This window comes from Rutidosis leptorrhynchoides, chromosome 8, assembly GCF_046630445.1.
Source record: "Rutidosis leptorrhynchoides isolate AG116_Rl617_1_P2 chromosome 8, CSIRO_AGI_Rlap_v1, whole genome shotgun sequence".
Classification (NCBI taxonomy): domain Eukaryota; kingdom Viridiplantae; phylum Streptophyta; class Magnoliopsida; order Asterales; family Asteraceae; genus Rutidosis; species Rutidosis leptorrhynchoides.
Window position 1 is genome coordinate 351,677,315 of NC_092340.1, and position 22,916 is coordinate 351,700,230.

A 22,916-nucleotide genomic window follows, 5' to 3' on the forward strand; every position below is an offset into this window, starting at 1 on the left:
AATATCCTGTTTACACACGACCATTACATAATGGTTTACAATACAAATATGTTACATCGAAATCAGTTTCTTGAATGCAGTTTTTACACAATATCATACAAACATGGACTCCAAATCTTGTCCTTATTTTAGTATGCAACAGCGGAAGCTCTTAATATTCACCTGAGAATAAACATGCTTTAAACGTCAACAAAAATGTTGGTGAGTTATAGGTTTAACCTATATATATCAAATCGTAGCAATAGACCACAAGATTTCATATTTCAATACACATCCCATACATAGAGATAAAAATCATTCATATGGTAAACACCTGGTAACCGACATTAGCAAGATGCATATATAAGAATATCCCCATCATTCCGGGACACCCTTCGGATATGATATAAATTTCGAAGTACTAAAGCATCCGGTACTTTGGATGGGGTTTGTTAGGCCCAATAGATCTATCTTTAGGATTCGCGTCAATTAGGGTGTCTGTTCCCTAATTCTTAGATTACCAGACTTAATAAAAAGGGGCATATTCGATTTCGATAATTCAACCATAGAATGTAGTTTCACGTACTTGTGTCTATTTTGTAAATCATTTATAAAACCTGCATGTATTCTCATCCCAAAAATATTAGATTTTAAAAGTGGGACTATAACTCACTTTCACAGATTTTTACTTCGTCGGGAAGTAAGACTTGGCCACTGGTTGATTCACGAACCTATAACAATATATACATATATATCAAAGTATGTTCAAAATATATTTACAACACTTTTAATATATTTTGATGTTTTAAGTTTATTAAGTCAGCTGTCCTCGTTAGTAACCTACAACTAGTTGTCCACAGTTAGATGTACAGAAATAAATCGATAAATATTATCTTGAATCAATCCACGACCCAGTGTATACGTATCTCAGTATTGATCACAACTCAAACTATATATATTTTGGAATCAACCTCAACCCTGTATAGCTAACTCCAACATTCACATATAGAGTGTCTATGGTTGTTCCGAAATATATATAGATGTGTCGACATGATAGGTCGAAACATTGTATACGTGTCTATGGTATCTCAAGATTACATAATATACAATACAAGTTGATTAAGTTATGGTTGGAATAGATTTGTTACCAATTTTCACGTAGCTAAAATGAGAAAAATTATCCAATCTTGTTTTACCCATAACTTCTTCATTTTAAATCCGTTTTGAGTGAATCAAATTGCTATGGTTTTATATTGAACTCTATTTTATGAATCTAAACAGAAAAAGTATAGGTTTATAGTCGGAAAAATAAGTTACAAGTCGTTTTTGTAAAGGTAGTCATTTCAGTCGAAAGAACGACGTCTAGATGACCATTTTAGAAAACATACTTCCACTTTGAGTTTAACCATATTTTTTGGATATAGTTTCATGTTCATAATAAAAATCATTTTCTCAGAATAACAACTTTTAAATCAAAGTTTATCATAGTTTTTAATTAACTAACCCAAAACAGCCCGCGGTGTTACTACGACGGCGTAAATCCGGTTTTACGGTGTTTTTCGTGTTTTCAGGTTTTAAATCATTAAGTTAGCATATAATATAGATATAGAACATGTGTTCAGTTGATTTTAAAAGTCAAGTTAGAAGGATTAACTTTTGTTTGCGAACAAGTTTAGAATTAACTAAACTATGTTCTAGTGATTACAAGTTTAAACCTTCGAATAAGATAGCTTTATATGTATGAATCGAATGATGTTATGAACATCATTACTACCTTAAGTTCCTTGGATAAACCTACTGGAAAAGAGAAAAATGGATCTAGCTTCAATGGATCCTTGGATGGCTCGAAGTTCTTGAAGCAAAATCATGACACGAAAACAAGTTCAAGTAAGATCATCACTTGAAATAAGATTGTTATAGTTATAGAAATTGAACCAAAGTTTGAATATGATTATTACCTTGTATTAGAATGATAACCTACTGTAAGAAACAAAGATTTCTTGAGGTTGGATGATCACCTTACAAGATTGGAAGTGAGCTAGCAAACTTGAAAGTATTCTTGATTTTATGAAACTAGAACTTTTGGAATTTATGAAGAACACTTAGAACTTGAAGATAGAACTTGAGAGAGATCAATTAGATGAAGAAAATTGAAGAATGAAAGTGTTTGTTGGTGTTTTTGGTCGTTGGTGTATAGATTAGATATAAAGGATATGTAATTTTGTTTTCATGTAAATAAGTCATGAATGATTACTCATATTTTTGTAATTTTATGAGATATTTCATGCTAGTTGCCAAATGATGGTTCCCACATGTGTTAGGTGACTCACATGGGCTGCTAAGAGCTGATCATTGGAGTGTATATACCAATAGTACATACATCTAAAAGCTGTGTATTGTACGAGTACGAATACGGGTGCATACGAGTAGAATTGTTGATGAAACTGAACGAGGATGTAATTGTAAGCATTTTTGTTAAGTAGAAGTATTTTGATAAGTGTCTTGAAGTCTTTAAAAAGTGTATAAATACATATTAAAACACTACATGTATATACATTTTAACTGAGTCGTTAAGTCATCGTTAGTCGTTACATGTAAATGTTGTTTTGAAACCTTTAGGTTAACGATCTTGTTAAATGTTGTTAACCCAATGTTTATAATATCAAAAGAGATTTTAAATTATTATATTATCATGATATTATGATGTACGAATATCTCTTAATATGATATATATACATTAAATGTCGTTACAACGATAATCGTTACATATATGTCTCGTTTCAAAATCATTAAGTTAGTAGTCTTGTTTTTACATATGTAGTTCATTGTTAATATACTTAATGATATGTTTACTTATCATAATATCATGTTAACTATATATATAACCATATATATGTCATCATATAGTTTTTACAAGTTTTAACGTTCGTGAATCACCGGTCAACTTGGGTGGTCAATTGTCTATATGAAACCTATTTCAATTAATCAAGTCTTAACAAGTTTGATTGCTTAACATGTTGGAAACATTTAATCATGTAAATATCAATCTCAATTAATATATATAAACATGGAAAAGTTCGGGTCACTACATAGTGCCTACCGATTGTGGTGGTACTTATTGTGTTGTTGATTGTGGCTCGTAAGTGGCGGGTTCTTCAAGTGCGTGTTTAGATTCAGTTGAGAAAAACAAAGCTACAGATGTTCATACATCTTAACGTGGTGCATCACTTATGTTCAAGAAAGTAGAAAGTATATTGATTAATCAAAATGCAATATGGATCAAAACTGGAGCGATCGGTAGCGAATTCAAGATGAATATTCAATGGAGTTTCAATTTATTTTTTTTAAAACTAATTATAATTGAAAGGCATTTAAGTAGTGGTTGTTTACCTAAAAATATCATAAAGTATAAAAATATATGGAGTCTTGTAGTTAATTTAGTGGTGTTCTATAAAATTTGAAGAGTACATAGTATATATTTTTTTACACTAGTGGGATCATAAGACCCCACCCTTTAACCTCCGCATTCGCCACATGAGCGATTCACTATTTTTATGAATGAGTTTGTAGATGAAGAGGGTGGTAGTTTCTCGATGTATTTGGTTTGTCATATCGCTTCACTTGGTGGATATTCTTTGTATTTGTATTGATTAGGGATAACACTGAGAGTAACGGGCACAAGTCACTTATACTTGCGACTCGACCGTCAAGATTTTTATTACTAGTTGGGCTCGTCTACCAGTCAACGAGTAAAAAAATTCGCCCATGTCCGTGATTCACGGGTACTCGCGAATAATTATGAATTTATATTTAAATTTAAATTATAAGTATATTAATATTAATTTATAATTAAATATATATATACGTAAGTATATCCGAAGAAATACCTGAATGTATCTCAAACGAGTATTAAGAGTTCACGAATCGAATTTTACATAACAATAACAATGGAGTTAAGGTGTATAATACGGAGTAATTATGTACACTTTATCGATGTCACTTAAAATTAAATAAATAAATGTTACGTACAAGACGTTTATCCATTTTAACAAGAACTTTTTTATCCATTTTATCTATATTGTTTCTAAAAACATGTGTATCGGCATGGACATGTTAGCCATGTGTTGACTTTGTCAACCCATCCAGCGGTCCCCGGTAGCCCACTGGAGCCTGGCGAAACACCATCACTCATTTCCCCACAGCATGCCAGGCCCGATAAACGAACATGCATTGTCATTGTTTCAATCTTCGCATACGTGGAACTAAGGGATCATTTGAGCCCGATAAGAATGGCTTTTATTCCAATTATTTGGAAAATACTCACCTAGTGGTAATCAAACCCTCACCTCCGAAATAGAGAGTCATTCACCATATCAAATATCAAATTCTTTCAAAATGGAGTAAATAATGATGATTACGTAATAATTAATGAATAAGGGTGATATAGTAAAATCAATAACCATTAAACCACGGTTAGTTGAACTCTTGTATTAACCATGGTAAAATAATGTCAACTTTATCCTTTCTCTCTCTTAAACACATACATACACTATCCACATCTCTCTTTCATATATCTATTGTGTATCTATATTGTGTATCTATATGTTTATGTACCTATTATTATATGTACTCCATCTCTCATATACAACAGACAACACCGTTCGACGCCGGTGGTACAGTTTTACCACCGTACCGGCCTTCAATTGTTAACAAACCGTTGTACGTGTCGATTGCTTGTAAGTATCGACATTAAATTGTGTTTTTATTATAAATTACGTCTCTATATTGTATATATCTATATCTATATCTATATGATCTGTATGCGTAGCTTTTCAATATAGCGTTCCAGGTTATAGGTATTTAGGTTAATGAACTTATTTGTATGCCATTAGGACTATTAATTACTAGCAGTTGATGCATAATTTCTGTTATTTGTAGAAAATTGGAGGACATTGTTGATTAATTAAATTCTTATTTACGGATATTAGGTATGAATTGTGGATTTGGTCATGAATATGCTAATGGAAACTGTTTGCTACGAAGAAACTGTTTTTTTTTTTTTTTTTTTTTTTATTCTGCTATTTGTAGAAATCTGCAGGACATATTAGATTAATTAAATTAAATTAAATTAAATTATTTTCGGGTAGAGAAACGTGTGTCGGGTGAAGGAATGGCTGTCTACGTAAGCGGGATTATTGTAACTATCTGCGGATAGTAGATATGAATTATGGATTTGATCGTTAATTTGTTACGAAGAAACTGTTTTTGTTACATTTTTGAATTAGATGATAGTTACGCCAATTGCGTGTGTGTGTTTTGGTAGTTTGAAGCTCATTTGGTTTCGAGTTTACATGAAACTGTGACTCGCTAATCTAATTATAAAGCTAGATACGATAAAAAGAGGTAAACCAGTGTGAATAATATGTGACTATCATCTAATCGAATGAAATATGATGCATTATACGTGTTATTAAATGATTTAAATTCTTGCAATCTCATCGAGATTAAGAAGCTGCCAACTTTACACACACACACACACACAAAGAAAAAGAAATATGTCCGTTTTAAACTAACAAGATGGAAAAGCTAGTTTTCTTAAGTTAAAATTTGAATTGATTATGTTTTAAACTAATGTAACGCCATATTAATTTGAAGTGATCATCACAATGTCAGTAAATTTAGCCACTATATATGTGTTTCAGGTTGTATAAATGTGAATGCAAATAGATTCTTCAACTTGAATGACTACAACTGGCTTTTATGAGTCTATATTTGCTGTTTTTAGTTGTTTTATTCGAAATGTTACTACGTATATCTTTACTTGCATCTTCAACTAAACGTCTTTAGTACCTACTTCCCAACAACTGAACATAATCTATGATGTTGCTAACATTTACATGACTTTCTAATTTATGTATGTAGGTCAACTAAATATCTAATCACAGACCCGTTAATTGTTGTTTTAATGCTATGTTAATGTTAATTAACCATATATGATCCTGAACCAGATTTCTGTTCTCGATCATACTCTTGATATCAATACTGTATGATCGATCACCTGAACAAGCTTAAATTAGAGATCATGGCATCAAAATCATATGCAAATATTCTGGATTTGGATCCCGATAAGCTATTGGATATCCCTCAAACTCCTAGAACGCTTCCACGAGTGTTGACCATGCCCGGAATCATTGCTGGTGCAGATGACAACAATGATGGAGATTCAGATAAAGCTTCGTCTGGTTGTCGAGAGAGAAAAATCATCGTGGCAAATATGTTACCTTTACATATTCAGCGGGACCCAGATACTCTAAAGTTGACTTTTAGTTTCGATGAGGATTCGCTATTGTGGCAACTAAGAGACGCGTTTCCTTCTGAAAGTGAGGTCGTTTTTATCGGTTCACTTAAGGTTGAAGTTGAAGCTAATGAGCAGGAAGAAGTTGCTCAGAAGCTTCTAGAAGAATACAATTGTGTCCCCACCTTTTTACCTCATGACCTGCACAAAAAATATTATGGCGGTTTCTGTAAACATCAACTTTGGCCACTTTTTCATTACATGCTTCCCATGTGCCCAGATCACGCCGATCGGTTTGACCGTGCGTTATGGAAGGCGTACGTATCGGCGAATAAAATATTTGCAGATAAAGTTATGGAAGTTGCTAATCCGGAAGATGATTATATATGGGTTCATGATTATCATCTTATGATCCTACCTACTTTTTTAAGAAACCGTTGTAATCGAGTCAAACTTGGTTTTTTTCTCCATAGCCCATTTCCTTCATCTGAAATATACAGAACTTTACCTGTAAGAGATGAAATATTAAAAGGTTTGCTTAATTGCGATCTAATTGGATTTCATACATTTGATTACGCTCGCCATTTTTTGTCATGTTGCAGTAGAATGATGGGATTGGATTATGAATCTAAACGGGGACATATCGGGCTTGATTACTTTGGTCGCACGGTGTATATCAAAATTCTTCCTGTCGGGATCCATATGGGTCGGCTTGAATCCGTCCTGAAGCTTCCAATTACATTGCGAAAAGTGAAAGAAATAGCTGAACGTTTTAGAGGGAAAAAATTAATAGTTGGGGTTGATGACATGGATATATTTAAAGGGTTGAGTCTTAAATTACTAGCCTTTGAGTATCTTTTGCAGACGTATCCATCGCTTCAAGGTAAATTGGTTTTGATCCAAATCGTTAATCCTGCAAGGAGTGCTGGAAAAGATATCCAGGAAGCAAAGAGGGAGACGTATCTGATTCTAAACCGAATCAACGAGGCTTACGGGTCAACTGATTATCAGCCCGTAGTAATAATTGATCGGCCCGTTGCTCGTTATGAAAAGTCAGCCTATTATTCCATGGCTGACTGCTGTATAGTCAATGCTGTGAGGGATGGAATGAATTTGGTACCATATAAATATATTGTTTGCAGGCAAAACTCGCCTTATTTGACGGAGTCAACTCGAACAAGCATGTTGGTTGTGTCCGAGTTTGTCGGTTGCTCACCTTCTTTAAGTGGTGCTATTCGGGTCAACCCATGGGATATTGAATCGGTTGCAGTAGCTTTACATTCAGCTATAGTTATGAAAGAATCTGAAAAGCAATTGAGGCATGAAAAGCACTATCGGTACGTTAGTTCGCATGACGTGGCTTATTGGGCTCGTAGCTTTATGCAAGACCTGGAGAGATCGTCGAAAAATCATTATAATAAGCGTTGTTGGGGTATTGGTTTTGGTTTGGGGTTTAGAGTTGTTTCTCTATCACCTGGTTTCAGAAAGCTGTCTCCTGATTGTATTGTCTCGGCATATAAACGGTCAAACAGAAGGGCGATATTTCTTGACTACGATGGCACACTTGTTCCTCACTCGAATATTGTGAAAACTCCCAGCGATGAACTTATCACTGTTTTGAATACCTTGTGTGATGATCCTAAGAATACTGTGTTTATCGTTAGCGGAAGAGGAAAAACCGCGTTGAGTGAGTGGCTCGCCCCATGTGAGAAGCTAGGCCTAGCTGCTGAACATGGATTTTTCATAAGGTAATAGAGGGCATGTTTACTTTTCACTTAAAGATTTGTACATATCTGTATAGCTCTTAATTCAGTAAGTAAACTTGGTGTTTCTTTGTCACTTTATCTGTTTCCATTAAGAGCCCGATGGAAACAGAACTTAACTTAATACAGAAAAAAGTCAACAACCCCAAAATGTTGTTGGGTCAAAATTGGTTTGGGTTGAACGGAATGGGGCGTGATTGGTGGACCTGCAAATAGCTTTTTGTTTAAATTTTTTTTTTTTTTACTAGTAATCCATGCTTAATGAACTAATGATGATTCCAAAAGCGATATATATTTTATATCATTATAGGATGTATGTATGTATTGATCAACATTCTTATTATTGGGTTTTCCGTTGTAGGTGGAGCAGAAATTTGGAGTGGCAACCTGGTTTGGTGGGTGCAGATCTTGAGTGGAAGGAAATTGCAGAACCAGTAATGGAACTGTATAAAGAGGCAACCGATGGTTCGACTATCGAGAAAAAAGATAGTGGTTTAGTGTGGCACCATCGAGACGCTGACCCTGATTTTGCCTCATGTCAAGCTAAGGAGTTGCTAGTTCATTTAGAGAATGTGCTAGCCAATGAGCCCGCATTGGTTAAACGAGGCCGACACATAGTTGAAGTTAAGCCTCAGGTATCATCATTGACCCGTTTGTATATATATTGGTTACGACGAGTCAATGTCATACACCAAAGCTGTGCATTATTAGCGTATGTTTGGTTAGGAGCTCCTTGAAGCTTTTGTGAAAAAGCTCATATCTAATAAAAAGCTTTGTTTGGTTAAAAGAGCTGAAAGCAGTTACAAAGGGAAAAAACTAGAAGCTAAAAGCTCATAGAACTAGCGTTTGAGAAAAAAACTCCTAGTCATTTTACTCTTTATTTTAACAGTTCATTTTAACAGTTTTAGTTGCTAAACATTTAAATACATACAAAAGCTAAAAAGCTAACAGCTAGTATAACCAAAATTCTTGTGTAAAATACAACCTTACAATGATTGATTGTGATGTATTTATCAAAAAAAATGTTGTAAATACAACTACCCAACCTGAATTGGAGCAACACCTAATTTTTGAAATTATAATTCAGGGTGTAAGCAAAGGGTTAGTAGCAGAGAAAGTTCTTTCCGCCATGATTGAGAAAGGAGAATTTCCAGATTTCGTGACGTGCATTGGGGATGACCGATCAGATGAAGACATGTTTGAAAGCATTATGAATACGGTTTCAAATACTCACACCCAGATATTTGCTTGTACAGTTGGAAGGAAACCAAGCAAAGCTAAATATTATGTTGATGATACTGTAGATGTCGTTAGATTGCTATCTAGGCTCGCAAATGCGTCAGATTCTAAACCTAGTAATAATCCAGCTCGGTTCCAGGTTACCTTCGATGCAGTCTTTTGAGGTACAGCAACATGAAAATGTATAGTTCTTTTTTCTTTTTTCGTGCATGTAAGTATGTAACCCTTTTAGGATTTGATCAGCTGGCCAGATCTTTGATGCCAGTTAGGTTACTCTTTTAGTTAACTTTTGGTTCTATATAAGTAAAGTTTACAAGTTAATTTTGTTCCATCAATTTTTTGAGGTTTTAGCAAGGAGTAACATTAAATATGTCCGAATAACTATCGAAACAACAGATTAGGTTACTGTAAGTACTCCGTATTACTATATGTCAAGTGTGTGTATCTAGTACTAAAGTTCAACAGTATATATGGAATTAGTGAGAGTGTTTGATGTTCAACTAGGTTGAGTTGAACTGAAAGGTCTGGTTCAGTTGATGCTGACACTCTTATTGACCAAGAAGCCTCTTCAATAAAGAAATTGGCTTTGTCAACTCTGATTACCAAGTTGTATTTAGGAGGTTCTTGTTTGTCTCATCTGGGCGTAACTATTGTTTTTTTATTATTATTTTACATGATTGACCCATTTTACAAAACTTGACCTGAGCCGGATTTAAAGTTGTCCGGTCCATTTGTCATCAGTATCTAGCTTGTCTTTCGTATGTTTCTATGTGTCTAGGGTTTTGAGTTTCTTTTTTTAGTATAATTGGGTTTTAAGTTTCGGGTTTCTTGTTTTACATCAAGATGTCCTTTTTGGTGAAGCTTTTGGCTCGGTATCTGCTTTGTAAAATCAGTTCCATTTTCGGTGTCACGTGTCAACTAGGGATCTTTTGTGTTGGTAGATTGTGAACAAATAGTAGTCGATTATGTGGACATATTTACTTGCATTTACTTGATATTAAATTAAACTACATATTGTACCCAGTGTGTAGGTGCTTTTGTAACAATCTTAAAAACAACTGAAGGAATTTGAACCTACCCAGAAGATCTGGAAACTTATAACCAAATGCTCCAATTAAAGTTTTATTGGTTTCACTTAGTACTGTTGTAGCATTATGCGAATGGTAAGCTACGTGGAAGGACATACTTCCAACTTCAATAGTCGGTGAACCAGCATCGTCAACTGGTGGTAAAAAATGTGAATAATAAACAAAGTTACCTTTTCGCACGATCCATCGTGAAAATTGGACCATAAACGGCCAATAAAATAGTGAGAACAAGAGCTGATAATAAATCAAATAAAACCCCACATATATGGCTATATGTGAGAACCTAAAACGGTTTGTAAGGCGAGAACGATACAAGGTAAGGAAATGACACGTTTTACCGAATTTGCTAAGCATTTGAGTTTTTGTCGCTTTTGTCAGTTTGAAGATGGTTTCTAATCTTGCGTCGACGTTTTTGATTGGCTACCCTCTTTTAAGTCGTTGTCTTTTGCTTTGTTTATTACAGAGTATATTTTTGTGGTTGCTTGTCCTTCGATTAGTTTTTCATGTTTAAGGTAGTGAGCTTTTGATTCAGTTTTATGTTTAGTTGAGCTCGGAGGTTTGATCTGGTATTTGTAAGGTTTGGCTTCATTCTTTTGATGAAGTGTTCCGAATAGTAATAAAGCTTATTGTTTTTTTCCCCAAAAAATATGGCTATACATAGCAAAACTTATCACTTCGTATAATTTAACTTAGTTTTATCTAACATGCATAAAAAAGCCTATGCCAACAACTACGGTAAATATTTTACGCCCCTCAACCTACTAGTGAGAAACTCAACGTTTGGAAGAAAAAAAAATTACTTAATTTATGGCGCGCAATGAAGGTGATTACATTGTGTTTGGTGATTTTAACGTCGGTTAGATGTGAAGAACACTTTGGTTCTGATTTTTGCCAGACTGATGCTAGGTATTTTAATGATTTTTGCCAGACTGATCCTAAACCTAGTAATAATCCAGCTCGGTTCCAGGTAACTTTCGATGCGGTTTTTTGAAGTACAGAAACACGTAAATGTATACGTTTTTTTTTTTTCCGTCCATGTAACCCTTTTAGAATTTGATCAGCTGGCCTAATCTTTGATGCCAGTTAGGATACTTTTTAGTCAACTTTTGGTTCTATATAAGTAAAGTTTACTAGTTACCTCTATTTCATCAGTTTTTTGATGTTTTAGTTAGGAAAAACATCAAACATATCAGAATATGTATCAGAACAACAGAGTAGGTTACTGTATGTTTTACTATCTGTCAAGTTTGGTTCAGTTGATGCGATACTCTTATTAACAGATCTCTTTAATAAACCAATTGGCTAATTAGTTGAGTAAAATTGATTTAGGAGGTTCTTGTTTGTCCCATCTTGGACGTAACTATTTTTTTTATTTACATGTTTGACTGATACGTTAACCTAAATCGAAATGATCGCAGTTAACAAATCAAATGATCCTAACAGCTCTAATTGAAGAAAAAGCTATGGAGATCAAACGATATTTTCATTACAATTGAGTTGAACGATTACAAAGAAAGATTGTTATTACAATTGAAAAACTAACTACAGATTACAACATAGAACACTTTTATATCTCACAAGCTAAAGCTAACAACTTGATAATACTCTTTAAGGTAAAGCTAACAACTTGATAATACTCTAACAGAATTAACAGAACAAGGGTTGACTTTTGTTGATTTTCAGTGTAGACGATGGCACGTGAGATGCACGAGTTTCCCACTTAAAATTGGCACGTGAGCTGTACATTTGAATTACAAAGTATCATTGACCAATTTTTCAAAACGTGATCTGAACCAAATCTAAAGTTGTCCGTTCCATTTGTCATCAGTTTCTAGCTTGTCTCTCGTATGTTTGTATGTGTCTCGGGTTTTGGGTTTTACTTCAAGACGTTCTTTTTGGTGAAGTATTTGGCTCGGTGTGTGCTTTCTAAAGTCAGCTCCAATCCGTGTCACAAGTCAACCAGGGATGTTTTTGTGTTTGTAGATTCTGAACAAAAAATATTCGATTATGTGGACATATTTACTTGCATAGTTGCATTTACTTGATATTAAAGTACCTATGTACCCAACAATGTATGGGTGCTTTAATGCTTTTGTACCCAACAAGTTTTATTGGTTTCAGTTGGTACTGTTGTAGCCTTATGCGAATAGTAAGCCACGTGGAAGGACATACAGCTTCAATAAGCATTGAACCAAAATCGTCACTTGCAGTAAAAATGTATATAGTAATAAACAGAGTTACCTTTCGCTGCCAAAGAGCTTTGCTCGACCAATGTACCAGTAATGGTTGAACCATGCAACAAGAAATGTGCAACCATATTACATAACGAATCATGTGCGTAGCTAGGTTAAAATGAGACTTAGAATATGCAAATATTACGTAGTCGGTAGTACATAAACATGTGTTTGATTGAGTAGCATAAAAAGTATATTGAAGATTGTTTCATTGCCAGTTTTCTTATCGTTCTCGAGTTTGGTATATTTTCTAGAGCTCATGGATTGATGCCCATGTACATATACTGACATACATAGAACTCATGGAACTCGTTCATCAATAAGAAGACGACATAATATTATAGTTTACATAGTATTTCATTAGGGTTTTCATCATCACAGTTGCACAACTAAATACTACTACCATTCAACAAGTATTTCTCATAGAAAACTTCAAACCACACCTAATCATCCATATCTCGCACAAAATAAGAACATATATCTCGTAATTCAGCTGATGAATTTTTTTTACTACCTTCCACAAAACCCGCAAAGTTGGCATATATATGCCTATCTAGATTCCCACCGGTTTCAAGAATAACTTCATTTTTCTCTTCAACCCTAATTGTAGGTTCTTGTACTAAAGCTAAATTCGGATTAAGAGTACCATCAAAGGTAATTAAATCCTTCAATTCATCAACTAAATCATGGGTATTAGTAATATCGTTGTTAACTAAGTCGCCATATCCTACAAAAGACGTTGATTTAGGTGTGGGAATTAAGTCGTCACAATCTATTAAAGACACAGGTTTTAGAGAGGTGAGTTCGGGTCTACTAACGATGTTTAGACCAAAAAGTAGAGAGATTTGAGAGAAAAATAACGTAAGAAACTTCTTGAAGACGTGGTAGAGATTATTGTGGTTAGCAATTGCGCTTTTGATGACTAAGTAAAACGTCACCAGTTGTTTCCCCAGATTGATTAGGTAATGCTTCCATGTCACGTTGAGATGATAATGGCCTGAAGCTTCCTGTCTACAAAGTTTGGTTAGATATAAAAACTATTATACAGATTGAAGTACCGAAAATGTTAACTTTATATTCTATTTAGATTAGATATATAATGGTTATTATATGTTAGATGTGGCAAGATGGGTGGGCTGGGTGATGGGTCAAACATGCATTATTTTATTAAACAGGTGAACAGGTTTTTGCCAAATTACATTTTTTTGATACATAACTAGAGTGTCAAATACAATTATAGAAAAGTATACTCACATATTTCTTACAATGTAAGGTTTAAGAGGCCTTGTGCATCATTCAAAGTTGCACATTGCATGACTTTCAACCCGCTCAAAGCGTTGGAAATAAAATACAACTAAATTAACCCACTACATAAGTAATTGGGTCAAAATTTTCACCTTCGGGTTATGGTTTATAGGCACCTAGTGTGGCATGTGGGGCATGTTTCCCAACCCATTTTACTTGTTACTCGACCCCAGTTAATTATAGCAGTAGTTAAAGTCTAGAAAAGCTTACATGAGGGAGGACATAAGGACGAATGCCAAATCCAATGATCAAGCCAATTAAACCAGCAACTCCAACGCCGATACCCCAAAACGTGGTTGATCCGAGCACTGAAATATGTAATTTAAAAGAGTATGCTTTATTTATAAGCAAAACGGAAAATGGGAAGTTTAGTGTGCATTTAGTTGCAGATATAATTCCTCTAACTTCCCATCTACAAATTCCGGAACAAGAAAGGTAAATCTCTTTAGAATCAATTAATAATTAAAATTGCCGCATTAACCCTCTATACAGGTAGTTTAAAGAGCGGTTAAATGTTAAACTTTGAAAAGGTCATGGCATGATATAAGAATTCACATTTATTTGTTTTTTCTCATTAAGACGCATCTTATCTAATAAGTCAAACACAAACACCCCTAGATAACTACTCTACCAAGTTTTAAGTACATTTAGTTCAAAACACCAGGCCCAATTTTTGATTTTCTAAAAAAAAAAAATAGTTAAGAACTACAAACTGGAGGTTATAAGTGTGATTATAAAATTAGAAAAGTGGGTTTTCCGTTTCAACAGACATAATATTCAAAGACGATTTCTTTTATCCGAATTTCTATGAATCCTCACTTTTGTGCAGCCACACACACTTCCAACTTGAATGTGTGTTTGATAATCCGGATACTTACCAGAACCAGAAGAATTATCAGTACAGTCCTCAGGCTTCAGATCAAGCTGACGGATCAATCTATTACCATGATCAACGATCAACAACGCACATCTTTGACTATCAAAAGTCAGCTCAAAATCATCAGAGAATGTAGCATCTTGTGCAGGTCCATCTGCTTTGCCTGTCTTTTGTACATTTCCACCAGCAATTGTGCTCACCCCTAATATTTCATCGATTAAAGAAAAGAAAAACATTTTAGCAACTACAATCCTTCATTTAACCAATTAAAACAATTATAGTAACTAGTAATAGGTATCATGAACCTTTCAATTCAAAGAACAGAAGTCATTACATCTGTCTAAAAACGAAATATCAAACTCTGTTAAAGATCATTTATCATATATTGTCTTTAATGTCTAGGAAGAATATTTTGTGGTGGTCAGGGAAGAGTTGGATACAGCGAGGGTACTCCCTGTTGGGCTGCCGTACCTCAGATTGTGAGGTCGAGTTACTGGCCCTCCCGGGTAGCCCGAACAGGGAAAACCTTCTACCTTTTATTACAGATGAAATCCTACAAGTTAATATTTTGCCAAACTCAACCCTGAGGCATTGTTACAAATGCAATAACAAAATATAGCAGGAGTCAAGTATATACAAGAAATCAAGAATACTAAAATGTTAACAACCAGAACTTGTGCATGAATAAAGCAGAATTACCTGATTTGCTTATTTTTCTAATGACGTGATTGGTCTTGTCAGCAATATAAATATTGTTTTTACTATCAAGAGCAAAACTTTTGGGCTTATTAAACATGGCAGACTCCAAGTCCCCGTCCTTGTATCCAGCAACACCATTACCAGATAGTTTCTTAATCTCACTCACTACAAACATCAATAACTATATTATCAACATAAGATAAACCTTTATCAGTGCCAATGCAAAATAAAACAATTTATCGATAAAAATGAACTACCTTCTAACTATCATCTACAACAACGAGTACTAGCTATTAACGTCAAGGGGCATGTTGACTACAGACTGTTCAAAATTGTTGGCATCAACGTTTTTGGGACAGATTTACCTTCTAATTATCTCTATCGTTCAAATTACGTTTCTTTTATAATTGTTTATGATTATGACAGGTGTGTATTATATATACCAGTTTCAATCTCAGTTCAAATATTGCAATACTTTGTCTTTTTATTTTTATTATTTTTTTTTTTTTTTTTTTTTTTTGTTATTTACATATGAAGTTCCAAAGTAAACAAATGTAACATTAATAAATCATTTTACTATAAATATGTAAGGATATGGCTGGATTACTGTATATCAGTATATGTTACCTGGTCAATAAGACAATAATGATAAAAATAGTTTCCTAACGTTGATGTAAAAATATATATTAAAATCATAAGTCTGAATTTAAATCTAAATCAGGACGCTTAATCAACCGTACCTTGAGAATCGGAAAACGACGCCGTATAAAATGTACTTTTAACGGAATCGAGGATGATGAGATCGGAAGATGAACCGTACGAAGAGGAGACGGAGTTAGGGTTTAGGTTAAGTTTATCGCCGTCAATAATTGTAGTTACTGTATAACCTTCTTCGATAACGAGATCCTTACGGTTGATTCCTGAAATCAATTTTCATGTTAGTATAATGATCAGAAGAAGATACAATATATATGGCGATGCCATAAATATAAATATAATATACGTGTATAAATATAAGTATAATCATCACCGTTTGTAAGGTTTATGAGAAGGATGATTGCGATGATATGAGATAGTGAAGATGAAGAAGCCATTGAAGTGCAGAAGAATAATTGAAGGGTAAAGCGAGTGGGATATTTAGTGATAAAACTTGGAAATACTTTTTTTTTTTTTTTTTTTTTTTTTTTCAACCAAAAATAACGCAAACTAGATATAAAATTGAAAATGTTTTTTAAAGGAAAAATATTCTCAACCAAACAATAAATTGAACGTTTTCTTAAGGAAAAATATTCTCAACCAAACCAAAAGATATAATGAGTGATCGTAGAGCCTCGAACCCAGAAATGTTCTAGAAAGCGAAAACGATTTATCTAACATCGAGCTTCAACTACACCAAACGGAAACCTCGAAACGAACAAAACAAAGATAAAAAAGATAGCAACTAAACACCAACAAACCACAACCACCACATTTAAACTAATCAAAATAAACAACCATACAAAAATATAAACTAAGTAACCGACTTTCTTCATTTTACTGTCTAACGATCTCACGGTCGATTCTTTTCCCGACTCGGTTAACAATCTTATAAGTTAAGATATTTGAGGAACTGTCCCCAACCAAAACCAAGATTGCCGATGAAGGCTCAATGATACCTCGATCCTCGAGGTCTTGGAAAAATTATTTCTCAACCGGTTTGCGCCCCAAACCCAAAACACTCGGTTTCGTGCCCGCACGCGACAAATAACCCGCACTATCCTCGACAAGGACACCCTCAAACATCTTTTGAACCGTATCTCCGTACTCAATATAATTGACATTGTCGTGGAAATTATAAGAACTTGAGCTATGATATTCTCCTTTTTTCTAAATAAAGACTTCACATCAATCTCTTGTGATTTCTTGAATTTGCCGTTTAAAAGGTACCAATCTTTAGAAAATCCTTCACACTTCGAATCGGTACCATCGCAATATCTCTTTCCTCCCCGACCAAATTCCACCAGTTTAAAACCAACTGCGTCTACGCTCCTAACTTTTTTCGATTATCAATCACAGTCTTCATCTTATCATTTTTCTTGTTAGCCAAATTATCCCTTTTCACATCAGAATTGACCCCACCATCATCAATAACCTCTATTTACACTTGGATCCACTGCCATCCTCGTACTTAAGGACTGGGCCCAGCATCAGACAATTGATCCGCATCCACACACCCAGACACATAATGAGAGTTATTCTAGCTAATAATAAAACTTCACTTGGTTTACTTTGTAAGTAACTAGAGGGGGGTGAATAGTTACTTAGTGGTTTCTTAAAACTTTTTCGAAATCTTTAACAATCAAAACATAAGTTTTAAGCGTGGAAGCGTTTGTGTTTGTTAATGCAAGTATGTAAAGAATGTAAGTGCACAAACACAAGGATTTATAGTGGTTCGGGTGGATGTTAACTAATCCACCTTAATCCACTCCCCAATTCTACGAATTGAGAGTTTTCTTCACTATGATACCCCAAACCCGGTGGAGTGTCCGGATATAACACTAGCTCCTCGATAAGCCGCTACTTATGAACCCTTATGTCCTTTTGAAGAATTCACAAACACCAAATGCTCTTACCACAAGATCCTAATGCTCTAGCCTATTGAAATCACAATTACCTTCTAGATCCCTTTAAAAAGATAGCTCACAAGTAAACTTATAGCTAAGCTTACAATCACTCATAGTTCTTCAATAGGTCACACCAACTTAATTCCCAATGGAATTGATCAACTTCCTAGATCCCTTTAAGGAAGTTGAATCATTAAGCAAGATGGTGTTTCCTATCATAAGAACTATCTAACTTCCTTGACCCCTTAAGGAAGTGTCTTACAAGTAAACTTAAAGATACAAATGATAAGTACAAAGTTTACATTTCAATTCTACTTAGTGTAAGTAGAATCTCTCTTTCTCTCTTATAATCTCTCCATTGATATATGCTTGAGGCTTAGGAGATCAGTAGATATGACTTTGAAAGAATGTTGGAAAGAGGTGGTCTTCTAGTTTGGCAAAGTGGTGTATTTATATTCCAAGAAAATATTGACAAAAAAACTGCGGTCGAACCACGGTCGACCTTGCAGGTGACCGTACAACTTCTGTCAGCATTTCAACATATCCGTTGGAGCTCATTTTTCTTTGAATTTTTGGCTTCTTTATCTAATATAGAGCCTTCAAAATATGCTTAATACACCTAGAAGTTAACTCCATTACCCCTTTGATCTTGGACATATGCATGGAGGTTGATATGTGCTAGCTAAAGAGGAAAGTCCAATGTCCTTGACCATGTCATTGATTTCCTAATAAGGTAAATGCAGATTTTTGTCCCTTGACAAACCACTAGCATCCAAACTTCATTTCCCAAATCTTTAAACTCTTATCTTCATCTTTGATGGAAGTATCTTGCCCATTGGAACCTTGTTACAACTCAATTGGATTTGTTTGAATCTAGTTGGGAAATCTTTGACTAGTTGCACTAATCATAAAGAGATAAATCACTACATTTCAAACCTCATACCCATGTCTTCACGTACTTGTCTTTTCTTTAATAGAAGTGTCTTGCTCTTTGGAACATTATTACATCTCAAATGAACTAGTTTGAATCTAGTTGGAACTTAATGATCCTTGTTACAACCTTTACTAGCTTGAGCTAATTACATTTGCATACATACAATGGTACTTAAAACTAATGGGAGAGCACCTCTTTAATTGAGACTTTAATGACCATTATTAGTATGTTTAAATGACACTATGTAATAAGATAAAAAGATATAACACTTGTGTGTTTAATCTTATTTCAAGTTAAATCATCATTAAGGTGTCATTATGTGTGATTAATCAAAATTAACATCTTTTGGTTCAAAACTCTTTTGAAATCAAAGAAGGCAACTATTATAAGTACGTTTAAAAAGGTTTTGTAAATTATAGATGCCTCAAAGTGGTATAACTTAAAGTGAATGATTTTGCTAACAGAGAAAACTGCGGTCGACCTGCGGTCGTCCGTGAGGTTAGCCGTAGATTGACAGTTTTAGAAAAACTTGAATTCGATGGAACAGGACACGCACGGTCAGGTTCACGGTCGATCGTGGTGCATGTGACAACCCGGAAATTTCCAACCAAATTTAAACTTTATCTTTATATTATTCCGACACGATAAGCAAAGTTTGTTAAGTTAAATCTCAAGAATTTTAAATTGTGTTCATACATTCATTATAACCTCGACCAAATTCCGACGATTCACGAACCGTTATATATAAATAAATATGTATATATATGTATATATATATTATAACTTGAGAATATTAATAAAGTATTAAACGTATAATACTTTCCATGAACGTATTTGTTTGAATATGTTTATCGATGGAATTAGAAGATAATATCAAATGATTGATTTATTAGATACATTATGATATGATTACGGGTCTATGTTATGAGGTCCACTGTGATTTAAGAAATCTATTGTTTTTGACAACATTCGGAAAATGGTAAAGTGATTTATAAGTAAGAACGTGAAGTGTAAATAACTTAGATGTTGGATATCGACAAGTTAAGTAACTCGACATTTTTCATTAAGATGATTTCATACGTTTATTTAACCTTTGAACTTTATCCCATGCTTCACCAACAAACTGTAATTTAAAAACTTGAAACCTATTATGAATATATATGATTATACTTTTCTAAAACATTTTATGATATAACGATTTCCATTATTTTAACCTTTAAACAAAATGATTCTTAAAAATATATTTTGTTTTGGAAAACAAAATTATTATATTTATTTGATTTAGTTTCAAACGTACAAAAACGTTTTCAGTTTAAAAAGAACTTTATTATTAAAACGTATATAACTTTTATAAATATCTAGAACCACTTTTGACAACTCATTACTTAACCAGTATGATAAAGATAACGATATTTATATATTATTTTATTAAATATATATAACGATTTAAATTAATATTATATATATTTATACGCATATTATACGTACATAGTTTTATACTTTTACTATACTTAAACTTTACCTTTACTTTATTTTTACTTTACTTTAACTTTAATAATTCACTTTAATAATTCATACTTTAATAATTCACTTTAATAATTCATACTTTAATAATTCACTTTAATAATTCATACTTTAATAATTCACTTTAATAATTCATACTTTAATAATTCACTTTAATAATTCATACTTTAATAATTCACTTTAATAATTCAAAAATCTATTATAAATAGAATTCAATAGGTTTCATTATTTCATAGAAACTTGAAAATATTTTTCTCTAAACTCTCTCAATCGATTTACATATATATATTTACTCCGTATTATTTCAAGATATTATTAGTATACATAAAATATTACGTCAGAGTGCTGTTCGAGTGATTTTGAAATGGTTTTTTGAGTGGGATTGAATTAAGGAAATTATGGGTTACAGCTATGGAGGTGATTGGGTATGGTTCATGGGTATGCTCGTGAGGTCAATATAGTGTTTATCATCTCCGTTGCGTCTACGTACCTTTCCTGCAATATTGAATCTCAATATTGATACGTGAGTACTCATAATTTAACTTTTACATACTAATAGTGTATCCTTGACTAGTGCTCGAGTATATAGGATTATGCATATTTGTACTTTTGATATTGCCTTTAGTTAGGTTATGTTGAATCCTGAATTAGTTATATATGCGACTGAGATAAGGTATATGATATGCATGTCGTTGGAAAGCTAACGAAAAATTAAGAACTTTTCATTTAGATATCGAATGATTTCGATGAACGGATTTGAAGTTATAGTCCATCGAATTTTTGTATTATTATTAAAAATGATTATTATTATCGTCGTTATTATCGTCGTTCTAGTTTTATCTTATTATTATTATTATTATTATTATCTTTATCAATAAAAGGATTTATCATTAAAAAAATTGTTATTTTTTATTATTATTACTATCGTTATTATCGTTAAAGTTATAATTAGTATTATTATTATTATCCAATTATTATTATTATTATTATTATTATTATTATTATTATTATTATTGGTATTATTATTATTATTATCATTATTAATATATATATTATTATTTAAAAATGGTTATTGTTATTGTTAATATTATTATTACTATATTATCATTAAGATAATTATTAGTATTATCGCTAATAATGTTATAGTAACTATCATTATTAATATTAGTGTAATTAAAACAAATATTTGTAACACCTAATTATTTTGATTACTATTATTATCATTATTACGAACACGATATAAAAGACGATTAAAAGCAATTAAACGAAACGATTAGGAAATAATGGGTAAGAGTATCATGATGAAATTAAAATATTATAAGATATTGATTTAGATAAAATTATCGTTCTTATTATTTTTATCATTAATATTATTATTAAAATTATCGTTAGTATTAAACTATCATTTTAACAAAAATTATCATTTTAATAGAAATGTCATTGTTACTATAAAATATCATTATTATTATTATTTTAAATAGAATTATTATTTTAAAGATAATATTAAAAATTATCGTAAATATTAAAGTTATCATAATTAGAATTATCGTTTATCATAATGTCATCTTAGTAATTATAAATACTGATATTTTTATAATAATTATTATTATTACAAAATAATACAACTTTTACTTACTATCATTATAGATATTATTTTATCAAATAAATATTTGATACAAACATATTTTACTACGTGTAATAACTTACTTTAATAATACCTATCATATTATCTTTATAATATTAAATGAACCCTATAAATTTTATTACTTAATATATATAAAAGTAAATTTTATTATATAAATATAATATAAAATTTTATTTATTAATAAATAAATTATATTATTTACTCTAATAAATCTTTTAAAAATATTTAAAAATATAAAACGACGATATTTAAACTATATATTAATCATGTATAGATTTTTGGAAATTATTTTGAGTCAAATTTACTTTTGTTGACTTTTGCATATTAGTCTCGAGCATTAGGATTGTGGTACACTATGACTTGATCTAATTTGTTAGACAAATGTTGACCAACACATAAATATATATAATTAATTTAGGTTCGTGAATCCGAGGCCAACCTTGCACTTGTTCAATGACGTTATATGTATTTTTACTACGAAATACAGTATGGTGAGTTTCATTTGCCTTTTTACCCTTTATATTTTTGGGACTGAGAATACATGCGTTTTTATAAATGTTTGACGAAATAGACACAAGTAATTGAAACTACATTCTATGGTTGAATTATCGAAATCGAATATGCCCCTTTTTATTAAAGTCTGGTAATCTAAGAATTAGGGAACAGACACCCTAATTGACGCGAATCCTAAAGATAGATCTATTGGGCCTAACAAACCCCATCCAAAGTAC

General features: G+C 32.6%; 2 protein-coding genes across 3 annotated transcripts; one reads left to right on the top strand and one right to left on the bottom strand.

Annotated features, from left to right (window-relative positions):
* The first annotated feature begins 4,571 nt into the window (after positions 1-4,571).
* On the top strand, positions 4,572-9,605 carry LOC139862597 (probable alpha,alpha-trehalose-phosphate synthase [UDP-forming] 8). Its single transcript, XM_071851214.1, has 4 exons — positions 4,572-4,715; positions 5,988-8,022; positions 8,399-8,672; positions 9,125-9,605. The coding sequence occupies exons 2-4, from the start codon at positions 6,026-6,028 to the stop codon at positions 9,437-9,439; spliced, it is 2,586 nt and encodes an 861-aa protein (XP_071707315.1). The 5' UTR covers positions 4,572-4,715; positions 5,988-6,025; the 3' UTR covers positions 9,440-9,605.
* A 3,311-nt stretch (positions 9,606-12,916) lies between these two features.
* Positions 12,917-16,646, bottom strand: LOC139861849 (uncharacterized). 2 transcript variants are annotated; one of them, XM_071850370.1, is made up of 6 exons: positions 16,510-16,646; positions 16,220-16,399; positions 15,480-15,644; positions 14,782-14,982; positions 14,114-14,211; positions 12,917-13,605 (listed from the first exon to the last, which is right to left on the bottom strand). In XM_071850370.1, the coding sequence occupies exons 1-6, from the start codon at positions 16,571-16,573 to the stop codon at positions 13,042-13,044; spliced, it is 1,272 nt and encodes a 423-aa protein (XP_071706471.1). In that variant the 5' UTR covers positions 16,574-16,646; the 3' UTR covers positions 12,917-13,041. The 2 variants fall into 2 exon arrangements, with proteins under 2 accessions (XP_071706471.1, XP_071706472.1); XM_071850371.1 differs by having other exon boundaries at positions 13,358-13,609.
* Positions 16,647-22,916: the final 6,270 nt, after the last annotated feature.

Excerpts from the sequence above, each read along its gene's own strand:
- LOC139862597 (XM_071851214.1), top strand. The coding sequence starts at position 6,026 with ATGATCGATCACCTGAACAAGCTTAAATTAGAGATCATGGCATCAAAA. Across the intron at positions 8,023-8,398 it reads GAACATGGATTTTTCATAAG|GTGGAGCAGAAATTTGGAGT; the intron begins GTAATAGAGGGC and ends TTTCCGTTGTAG. Across the intron at positions 8,673-9,124 it reads TAGTTGAAGTTAAGCCTCAG|GGTGTAAGCAAAGGGTTAGT; the intron begins GTATCATCATTG and ends ATTATAATTCAG.
- LOC139861849 (XM_071850370.1), bottom strand. The coding sequence starts at position 16,573 with ATGGCTTCTTCATCTTCACTATCTCATATCATCGCAATCATCCTTCTC. Across the intron at positions 15,645-16,219 it reads GTCGTTTTCCGATTCTCAAG|TGAGTGAGATTAAGAAACTA; the intron begins GTACGGTTGATT and ends TGATGTTTGTAG. Across the intron at positions 14,212-14,781 it reads TGATAATTCTTCTGGTTCTG|TGCTCGGATCAACCACGTTT; the intron begins GTAAGTATCCGG and ends TACATATTTCAG.